General features: G+C 41.1%; 1 protein-coding gene across 2 annotated transcripts; it reads left to right on the top strand.

Annotated features, from left to right (window-relative positions):
- The first annotated feature begins 9,041 nt into the window (after positions 1-9,041).
- On the top strand, positions 9,042-10,967 carry LOC112566230. Of its 2 annotated transcripts, none has more exons than XM_025242275.1 (3): positions 9,042-9,402; positions 10,136-10,242; positions 10,713-10,967. In XM_025242275.1, exons 1-3 carry the CDS (start codon positions 9,135-9,137, stop codon positions 10,833-10,835), a joined length of 498 nt encoding a protein of 165 aa, XP_025098060.1. In that variant the 5' UTR covers positions 9,042-9,134; the 3' UTR covers positions 10,836-10,967. The 2 variants fall into 2 exon arrangements, with proteins under 2 accessions (XP_025098060.1, XP_025098061.1); XM_025242276.1 differs by having other exon boundaries at positions 10,758-10,967.
- The last annotated feature ends 650 nt before the right edge of the window (positions 10,968-11,617 follow it).

The raw sequence follows: 11,617 nt of genomic DNA on the forward strand, positions 1-11,617 counted from the left end.
ATGGAGCCTGCAAGTGGCGCTTTCAATCCATCCTACATAAATTTTTATTTCTAAACTCTCTGGGGTCTCCTTTACACGCGGTAATGCGGACTAAACAACAACAACAACAACAACAACAACAACAACAACAACAACAACAACAACAACTTAAAGTTCAGTAGAAGTTTTATCTCATGGCACATCTCATATCGCAGTTCGAGACTTTGTTCTGTGTCGCTCGTGACGCCGGATATGAAGATCTTGTCGCATTTTTTATTTGCTAAGTCGATTGTACTGGCGGGCACCCATCGGGATGCTCAGTATGATGCTGTTTTCTATAGATATATCCTCAAGAACCCTGTAAGGCAGCGGCGAACAATCAGTGGCTACCTTTGTTCAGTGCAAACTGCTTGACTCGAATTTCTCAAAGCCGTTTGGTTTATCGTTATCATCCCCGTTTCTTGGGGCCAGGAAAGCAAACAAGAATCTTTCGACTGGTAGGACTAGTGATAAGACTGATTATAGTAACTGCGACGAGCTTCAAGGGTGATCGGGATGAATACAATGCACAATACAGAACATTCAGTACACTGTACAGTCTGGACTTTGATAGTGTAAGTGTAGACTTATATATAAGTAACTTTTCTTGTCGCTAAAGTATCCTTCATATCCTTCAGCCTTTAAAACAGGCTTTCAGGTTAAATAAACCCTGGGGGTATGAGCACTCCACGGATTGGTTGGTCTTCGCGGAGGTTTCGTGTAATTAAACCCGAGAAAATCTTCGCAAACGTTCGTCACACGGTTGACGCCACCTAGCGGCGAGAGACATTCTTCAGGGGCGTAGAACTGACGCACACAAGCTGTGTGCAAAACAAGTGGATACATTCCAGCCTTTTTCATGACTAGTTTCAGTAAAAACCTCTTTAAAATTTAAAAAAAAAACCTCTGTTTTAAGAGGAATGGTGTTTCAACTTCAACGAGCCTGCTTTGCCACTAGCTTCAGTATATCCTCAAGAAAACTTCATCAATAATATATTTCAGGAGGGAAGTTTTTCCAGTTAAATGAGTGAAAATCATCTGCCATGTCTTCTATCTCGACTCCGATATTTCTCTGTCTGAATGTGACACCTGTGGGCAGTCCTTTCAGTGGTTTTCTTCGGGTATGCCGGCTTTCATCTACGGGTGGGTGAATGGATGGGTGTAAATGTAAAGTGCTTTCCAGCGGTGGGAAAAAGCGCTATACAAATACACATATTTATTTATTTATCACGGAACAGACTGCTAAATGTTTCGTTAACCAGCCGTGAAGAATAGTGTTCAGGGTAAGCGAGTGGTTCCGCCACACTAACCCTGATCATCAGTTGCCTTTCCACTCGCTACAGCGTTGCCGATGGAGATTAACAGACGGTGACCGATGCGCATAAAGAATCTGCTTGTCAAGGTGCACCTTTCCTCCAGACCGTTAAAAAAATACAGATAGTGAAGCTGGTATGTTGCAATTTATACATATACTTTTAAAGGACCCCTTAAAGGACCTTGCCGGCATCTGCGTCTATCCACGTGATCCCGGGGCCAGTCACATGACAATTCAAACCACAACTCACACACCCATTAAAGGACAAGGCAATCGAAATGGTAAGCTGGAGTTCAACCAAGTAAAACCTTCCAATTCTATATTGACTAAAATTTTCGTTTATCACATACGTATTGGAAAGTATGCTAAAGATTTTACCCTTCTATTCACAGGTTCGTTAGGCTATCCTTAATTAAAATTCCTCTGTATATTTTTAGCTACATCTTCTACTGAACATTTTAATGAAATTTTAATAATCAAAACCTTCACAGTATATGTGTTTATCCGAAATTTTAGCATGCTTTGTAAATCTGTGTAACTCTGATGGTGGACATCTCACTTGTCAACGTGAGAAACCTACGATTGTGAGTTCTCATAACAGTCATGGACCTGAACACTCTCACCAGTCCACAAGAGTCTTTTCCCATCACCTTCTCTGTAACAAACCGCCCAACCCATCGACCCTTAACAAACCTCGGAGTATTTTTTTTCCCAGTCTCATCGATGGCGCGATAGCGTTGTTCTCAGATCCCGGCTCCTCCGTCGGGAAATGTTGTTGCGTGTGTAACGTCACCTGGCTCAGTCCCTCACGTCACACATCATTACTCAAAAGCCCGGATTTGAATTAAACCGTGCCACCGGGTGCATCCGCTGCCTGTTCGTTCTGTTTATATTCTGGCTTTGCGCATGTTTGGCCGAAACCTTCCCTCGTGTGTCGGTGTCATGGACAGACACAGTGTTTGCCGCCAGGTATCGCGTCTACAACATAAGCAGGCTTAGCAGGGTGGCAGTGGGGTGGGTGAGGTGAAGAGCGGGAACAATGCCAGGGTTAGTGAGTACACACACTCGGAATTTGCCTTAGCTTACAAAGTTTAGTTGAGGAAATCCAAACAACACTGTAACATACTTTAAGACAATAAGAGAAATATTTATTTTTTGCTTGTTTTTGTAAAGAAAATTTCAAAGCTGTTGCAGAAAATGATGGTGCAGCTGGATAACAACCCTGGGTTATAGCTATATATATATAGAACGCAGATAGCAAGGTAGCTAAAAGCCAAAAAGGTGTGTGAGGATGGTAGTTGGTGGAAGGCCATGTCTTTCATTTCAAAATGCCATTAAAATTAATCGAGCGTGGGCAATATGGCAAATTATCCTTTTTTTTTTAGGGGAGAAAGGGGCCATTCGTTCCCTTTTCATACAAAACGCAAGTAACAAGGTTGCAAACAGTCAAAAGAAGTTATGTGCGTGAAGATACATGGATAGGAGAGAGTGGTGACGTGTGCGGCAAGAGCGGCCCTTTAATGTTAACTTCAAAATAATTAGCTGCCAAAGGCAGTGTACACAAATTACATCTCTCGACTTTCATTCTCAACACCCAAGCTGGAGTCGCCCGAGCACGAAGCAGTTTTTCACGCTCCACTGACTCTGAACCATAACCAAACCTCTCGACTTCGTTTGAACGCAGGCAAACGGTCCATTCACCGCCTCTATTAGAGGCTTGGAGTGGAGGCAACAAGAGACAAGTCTTCCCCATGAAACGCTTTTTCCTCCGTTTCTACGAAAGGCGGGAACGTCCTGAGGGTGTTGAGGGGTGGCTCTATTGGCTGGGTGGGGTGAGCGAGTGCAGAACACCGAAGAACTTGTAAGAGTATGTAGGTTTTCACATTAGTTATTTGTTTATTCTAAAATTTTATTTAATTTTCAGAATATGGGAAGAACTAGGATGGGATGAGAAAAGTAGAAGGGTGGGATGGTGAAGGAGGAATGTCGTTGGGCAAATGATTAGAGTGTGACCCAACTGATTTACGATGCTTTGAATCAGAAAGTTCTTGGTTTTTTCACTCGTCTCACATACACAAACCAGTTTCAACAGATGCGTTTGTAGAAAGCCCGGCAGGTAGGGTTCTCACCTCGTGGATGACACCTTTCTGGGGAAAAAAATAGTTTAATGAAGGGAATTATATATATATGGGGCTTCAGTCGAAAGAGCTGCAGCGGCAGTCACTCTTGCTGAACATCCTGTCCGGCGTGGTCCTTAGCTCTGGGCTGGTTGGCAGCCTGCATCCTCCTCCCTTTCTCCCCTCGTTAACTGGGGATGCTGCATGTGCACACAGGGGACTCGCAAACAGATCCTTTGCTTTTGACTTACAGGCCTAGGGTTGGCGTAGCTGGCTTTCTACTGTGGGCACAGGTTTTACTCGGTAAAGGCGGAATTTCATTGGATTTTCCTTTCATTGTTGGGGAATGAGGACCAGACAAAAAACTAAGACATGCTAGAAGTGGACCAACAAAGCTCAGCAGTGGAGAAGACGAAGATTACCGTATTCGTGCTGCTTAATGCTGTGACTTTTCATGTAGTGAGTTTTATTTGTTTGTGAGTTTAGAAAAGGGTTATGGTGTTTGGGGATTTGAAAGTCTGGTTTACCTTTAGGGATGGCTTATCTTCTATTACGGGGACCAATAATCACATGTCAACACGGACGAACGCGGTTGCGAGGTCGCTCTCTCTCTCTCTCACACACCCATTGGAATACAAAATAAGGAAAGCTTAAATTCCTAAACGGGCTGCCCAAAACACATATACACCAACATCACCGAGATGCTGACAAGATGAGAGGCGAGTCAAAGAAAAAAAATGAAAGAAAGATGTTCTGTAAACACCGTTGAGGCGCCAACGCTTGTTTCGACGCCATCTTCATCAGTTGTAAGAGAATCTTTTGTCCCAGTTGGGAATTCGTCTCAGCTTGTAGCACTTCACTCAATGACTTGCTGAGAAGGGCCTTCGAAGAGATTGCAAAATGTCCTCACTTCATCACGGACTGCCTTCTAACACAGTTAACCCTTGCGCATTCCATTCCAGGGAAATCAAGCTAATTTTTTACACTTGAAATTAAAGGATCGAGCTTTAGTTGTGTGTGCATGTGTAATGCGTGGAGGCAGGGAGGAAGGATGGGAGTAGGGGACGTTTGGGTGGGGTTGCGAGAACAGGAGCACAATGTCCTTTGACAAGCCTTAGTCTTCAGAATTGCAGAAAGAATGATTTTTGAAATCAAGGAAGCAAAGAAAAGCTCAAAGCATATTTATTAAAATGGGAGAGAATCGATTATGAATCTGGAATCGCTTGTAAAAAAGCAGAGCTGTGAAAGGCCCTTTTTTCATTCTTCTTCTTCTCCCCCTCGCTCGTCGGTAACCCCTTGACTATGTCCCGGGTTAGAATTTGCATAAAATGGCTAACAAAAACTCAAAACACACATGAAGCTCCAGTATTTATAAAATTTCACTACGAACTTGAAGCTTACTTAACTCGTTGCCAAAAATGACTAACCAAAAATTAAAGCTTACTTAAAAGAAATGAAAACTTCCAACCACTGTTACCTATAACATTACAATCAAGAAGTTTACATACGCGGTAAATAAGACCAAGAGTGTGAAATTTAACTAATCTTTCACTAGAAATGCTTCCAAGAAATCAAAGCATGTCTAAAGTACGACCAAGAACTGGAAAATTTTATAAAGTGCTGAATGAACTCGAGACTTCAGAGGTGTGCAAACGAATAAAAAAAGTCTGTTTCATCACCATATAAGGGGCATAAGAGTAACTGGAAATCGGGAGTAGAATATCTATATTTGCGAGTATATATTTCAGAAGCATCGATCCTGAATCAAATCAGAATGTCTCGTAAGTGTTTATTGGTAATAAGGTCAAAGTAAGGTTCAAATAGGATGAGGAAAGGGAGAGAGAGAAAGAGGGAGACAAAGAAAGAGATGAAGGATTAATCTCAAGAGGTTATTATAGCACGTTGTCAACAAGGCTTCCATAAAATTCAATTACACAAAAAATAGATGACTCCTCGCCGAAAGGGAGATTATTTTAAGACGATCATGCACATTTCTTTTTTCATTCCACGTCTTCTCTTCCTTGAATTTGTCCACACTGGATAAATTACCTTTGACATCCTGTATTCTTTCCTTCGCGATCCGCTCCATTCTAAAGCTGCTGAATATTAAGCTCTTATAAAATATTCACGCCAGCCACGGAGATGTTCTTTTACCCCAAGGCTTAATGTTTTTCATTTGTTTTTTCTTTCTTTCTATCAAACGCACTGTCGTGTAGTTATGCGCCCTTTGCAGGTCGATGTCAAGTGGTGGCAGCACCATGTTTTATTTATGAAGTTCTCATGTTTCACGCGGCAGGGAGCCAGTTTTATTCCATGAGCTATCTCTAACATTTTTCTGTTTTGTTTTGTTTGCACATTACACGTTACCCCTTCCTCACCTCTCTCTCTCCCCCCAAACTTTTTTTCCTTTTTGGCTCAGTTTACTCCGAAAGATTATACGGGAATGCGACAGTTTTTCGTGTATTGTTTAAAACCGTGAAAAATCTTTTGACCTGGTGTTGGACGAACACCAAGTGTAGGTAGGAAATACAAAAGTGTCAGGGTACAATCATGCTTTCCCGTGATGTATGGCAGGAAAGCTCCTAAAAAGCTATCATTGAGAATGACAGCGATGATTATTCCGATGTCATGCACTGTTCTGTCAGCTGTGCGATTCTAAATACAGGGATTAACCAGTAAGCTATTCGTCGACGTGTCTAAAGATGAGGCATGAGAAGACAAAATGTTAAGGCGAAGACTCATTTTTTAAAAACTGACAGCTAGACTGAATCCTAAAGCTTTCAAACGAACAACGACGAGACTTGATTAAACTTGGGAAACAGATCACCGAGTGTTTACAGCACTGACGTCTGAGCTCAGTGGGGCGCATCTGGCCGGTTCGATTCCCGTGTGGCGCAGCGTACTTTTCCAAGCTGGCTAATGTGTAATGGATACATAACCCTGTCTAGAGTTTGGGAATGAAACGCTGAGCCTAACAATAATCTGTCTCGCGTCTTTATTTATTTATTTTTATTTTAGTTATTTATTTATTTATTTTTTGCGAATCGTCATATTTGTAGGTTTGTATCTCGAGGATGGAAATCGTTCATACCCTCAGACTTTGAAAAATATTTATTATTTCTCTTATTTTAATTTCAACCAAGTCTTTGGGGATAAAAAGTACTCCGGTGGACCTTTAAAAGGGTAAACGCCTACCTTCCATCTAAATCGTGTTCATTCAGTGAAAATGTTCTCACTATACGGTTCCCCTAAACTCTCTTTCTCTCTATCACCCCCACTGCCTCGACCTCCTCTTTAATTCTTCCCAGTTCACACCCTCATTTTTCAGCCAGACGACTTTATTTTCGCATCGAATGCAGAAGTCTCTGACCTTTGCTCCCAGAGACCTCTTTCTTTTATAGAGTCTGACGTACCAACGAGGGCAATCAAAGTCCAACACCAGAATAGAGTCTGGGAAGCCAGGTTCCATGATTCTGATAGTGGAGAGCAAGTCAGTTCACTCTCGAGGCTGTATTTTTCACATAAACTGTCTCGGCCCTTTTGCCCTCACTACCGTCCGGATCGTAATCGTCATGGTTTACTGATAATGCACTCGGAGTCTTGCACGAGGAGATGAAGAAGAAGAAGATGTACAGCAATGTCTCCAGTCTTGCAGTTCAATGTCTACGGACTTGTGGTGCAATAACTGAACAACTTGGCGACAGTGGCCCATGCTCTTCACGATCCTGAGGCGTCGATCGCTGTTCCCACCATAATTCCTAACTTTTTGTGGTCAGCTTATGGGAAAATGCGAGATAAAGATCATGTTCATCGCTTTTTTTCAAACAGTATTGACAGACGGAGGATGCTAAAAAGCAAGGAGGGAGGCAGCTTGAAGACAGACAGGCTGGTCTTTCTTTGATGGAATTTTAGTGGCGTGGTTACTTATAAAGGGAGGCAATTCTTTTACTCTCGCCATCAATATACAAGAGTATTGTCCCATATGTCCCACCGTCGTTCATCCTGGTCGCACCCTTTGGCGCTGTCAACGCGAGCAGGCGAGGAAATGAGGTAAAAACATTCTGAGTCAATACCTAGCATTCAGTTACGATCGTCTCTTCGGTTAGAACTATACTTTTAGGTGTCGATTGTATTAACAATCCATCGTTTTAACGGCCTGATCGAAAACCGTTTTCAAATAACTGGTGGTGGATAGTGGGTTAAACATGTAAGAGAGCCGAAAGAGTTGTTTTCTAAACGAGAAAATGACCTCTGTCATTACTGCTTTCCAGCCGCATGTCTCTTCTTTATAATTTGCGACACGAGCATCAGCGAGCCTAAAACAATGTATGCACCACATGGTGTGTCTGTAAGTTCGCCATGTGGCTGGCACGCGAGGAATTTCGACCAAAATACCCAGTGCTGTTGACAGCGACGTGTCCTGGTGAAAGGTTAAAGAATGCCACCCACGGGTGGAAGAGGTGTCAAAAGGTGCAGTTAATTAACATGCACCGCGTATTTTCAGGTGATCAGAGCGAAAGGCGTTGGGAATTTCAGGTATGCGAGCTACCTGTTTTGTATTTTAACTTTCCTTCTGTTTTATTGCACCGATGAATACCAACGTTGACCATCCTGTTTGATGTATATTAGTTGCATTATTTGATTAGTTCGCTCAAAATTACCTTTGACACAACGGACGTGTAAGGGGAACGAATGAATCTTGTTTGTGCTTATCATTTAATTGTATAGTTATGCTCTTTTTTTTTTCTTCCTGGAAACAGCAGTGTGGCCCAGGTAGGTAAAATGAGTCTCTAGTAAATGTTCGTCTAAAATGTGAGCACGCCTACTAATTAAAAATGACACATAATCCATTTCTTTTCTTATCTATATATGTATAAGGAATAGCATCATGAAACAGATCTGCTGTGTTCAATGAAAGTACAGCGACTACCTTCAGAGTAGACGGGACAATCATCTGTATATTCTTATTTGACTTTTTTTTCCCCCTTCAATCCGCTCTTTACCTGTTTCCAGCTTCCCATTGGGAAGAGAGTGTAAGTGTTGTATCCTTCACAGACTAGGTCCCCATGAAAGCGGAGTATTCACTCAAGAGTGAGGTTTGTGTATGTGCTTAATAATAATGATGAAAAAAAAAAGGATGAGAATAATTCACTCACTATTAGTTCCTTTACTCACGTCTGCCGCTGTTGATTGAAACATAGTGCCGGTAAAATTGGTCAAAGGGAACAAATTCGACTTTCTATAGTTTCTTTTCCCCTCCAATTTTTTCGTGGTTTTGTTTTTTAAGAAAGGGATTTAATATGACACATTTGTTGTCTTAAACAAGGCTCAATTTTCTTGATAAGAGAAAGACCAAGACTGACAGAAAATTAGCACATACGGACACAGACCAAGACAAACGGTTTGTCAGCAAACAAACGAATACAGACACATCAACAGCCAGAATACAGACACATCAACAGCCAGAATACAGACACATCAACAGCCATAGAAGCAAGACAAAAACCTGCGCACGAATCATGATGGGACAGAGTTGTTATCATCAAAAGGACTGGCAGACAGCGCAAACGGAAAAAGGTGAGGTAGCTAATGTAACCGGCCCGGATCTAGCAAGGTAGTGTTGAACGGGGTACACTGAGGGAGGTGCAGCCCTTTAGGTACCCGAGCATTTCCAATGGAAAGGTATGGTAACGGTGTTGTATGGACCTTTTCGTAATAAGGTGCGCGAAAAGATATGCGCAGAGCTATGTTCCGTCACTTCCTGTCCAAGTATTTCGAAGATGGTAGAAGCGCGAACGCCAAACAGCTATGTAGACTACTGCAGAAATTTGCAGTGTGTTCCTAATATTTCGTTCGGAGATATCGAGGCCTTTAGTTCCAGAGGCCCGGCAAAACGCGACCATGACCGTGGATATAACTATTTTGCCGAAAAATATTTATTCAACGTGCAGGGTAAGTAGAAAAGCCAGGTTGTGAATGTGCGATTGTGATCGCAGCTTATTGTCTGAATATGCGATTGAATATATTATATAATGTGCGATTGACTATATAGTCTTATACAATATAATTGCAAAAAAATATGTATATTCTTAAATAAATATATAACATATACTGAGGTAGATCTTGATGAGAGAGAAAAATAATTTTAAGTAGTGGAGGTGAAAACTTGCATTGTTTACATTTTCGGTAAACTGGCATCTATCCAGGTATTTACATGGTTTCTTTTGTTTTTATATGAGGTATATTATTGTTTGTATCTGATCCTGTGATGCTTTTCTGTTTTACTATGCACATTTATTACATTTTTTTAAAATATAGTTGTTATACAGTAAGGTGACCAGACGTTTCGGGGGCGAAAGCGGGACACGTGCCGATGATGGTGTCGTCACCGTCAAAAAACGCCGAAAAAAGTGATTTTTAAAGACAATCGGGACATTTGATGTACTTGCCAGAAAGCCAGAAAGCGGGACATTGGGCGTCCCGCCCGATATTCAGGCGGGACACGAGGTCAAAATCGGGACTGTCCCGCCTAAAGCAGGACGTCTGGTCACCTTATATACAGTGACTGGTACAGTTTTTCAATGCTTACTGCCAATGCAGAGTGCCTTTTTCAATTTAAGAAATTAATAGGCTCAAGTAGAAGATAGCATTGTTTAATTCTAAATAGTTCAATATCATTCTTCAGATTTCCAAGCCTTGTCTAAAAGACTTAAATCTTCCAAGACAAGAATGACACAGGCCATGAAAGATGGAATTGCAAATGAGCCTTTAGCAGCTGAAGCATACAGTAATGTGAGTACACAAAAATTTACAAAACTAAAATATCTTTTACAAGCACACATGCACTAGATATGATTGTCTATAAACAATTACAAGAGTATATGGGAATAAACTGGATCAGAAGCACACCACTCTTTTTAAGCATGTCTGGCTGTCTGGTTTATTGTAAGAGGATTTCAATGCCTTTAAAAAATATGTATTTACCATATTTATAATTTAAAGAGATTTTAGACCCTCAGTTAAAATTGTGGGTTTTGCCCAAAAGCTACTTTAGCAAAAGCTAGACTTCCATCTAAACATATGGTAAGGGGAGGTGGTTGTCATGCAGTCTCAGAAAAAAGTATACTTCATTGTACATTAGTGATCTTGGCGTGATTTGGAACTTTCTTAATTTATGCATGCAATTTAATGTACGTGATTATATTGAGCATACTCTACTGCTGTGTTCATAAATAACTTGATTATTCTCATTATCTGTCCAGCGGAAAGGAAATACTGTCAACCTATATCCATTGTTATACATCCAGATACACTTTGGTTGGCTGCAAGTCCAGATAGAAAAGTGTACGACCAGTCAAGACCACAAGATCCCTTTGGATTATTAGAAATAAAGAGTCCAAGCATGTCAACAAGAGGCTCACTGGAGGAACTACCTTATTTGGAAAACATTAACGGAAAGCTTCAGCTTAAAAGAAATGACCATTATTATTATCAAATACAAATGCAGCTGGCTGTAACAGGTCTAGAATTGTGTGACTTTTTTTGTGTGGTCCATAGATGCTTGCCACCTGGAAACAATACACTTTGATGCAAATTTCTGGAATGGGGTAAATAAAAAACAGTTGATATGTTTTTTTTTTAATTATCACCTTTAAGAAACATCTGGTTTGCAGGGAATTTGCGAGTTAAGTCAGCCTCCATTAATCAGTACAGCAGCTCACTTAGTTTTTATTATAATATTACATACAGATATATTTTCCTTAAACATTTTCTTGGTGTTACTTTAAGATGTATAACTGGTGGCATAATAAAGCCTACATCTCTGTATTGCGATCGTACGAGGCATTTGGTGCATATTTGGTCACAAGAGGAGGCTTTAGGTTTGTAAGCAGAACAGCCAGGCGAACGAGAAGAAGAAGCAGAACAGCTATAGTCCACAACTGATTTAAGCTACCACACAAGGTCAAAGGAATCATTTGCTCATCCTTTGGAATGTCATGGAAGGACAATGTTGGACATTTATAGGCCTTAACTGTACATTGAGGTACACAGCAAATTCGATTATCTTTTTTATTTGTAAGAGCCCTCATGCTTGAAGAATGCTACGAGCAAAAGCAAAACTGGAAGTGGCCTAACATACTTGCTGGGTGAAGATCGTAACGTGCTG

Source organism: Pomacea canaliculata, linkage group LG6 (assembly GCF_003073045.1).
Source record: "Pomacea canaliculata isolate SZHN2017 linkage group LG6, ASM307304v1, whole genome shotgun sequence".
In the NCBI taxonomy this organism is placed as follows: domain Eukaryota; kingdom Metazoa; phylum Mollusca; class Gastropoda; order Architaenioglossa; family Ampullariidae; genus Pomacea; species Pomacea canaliculata.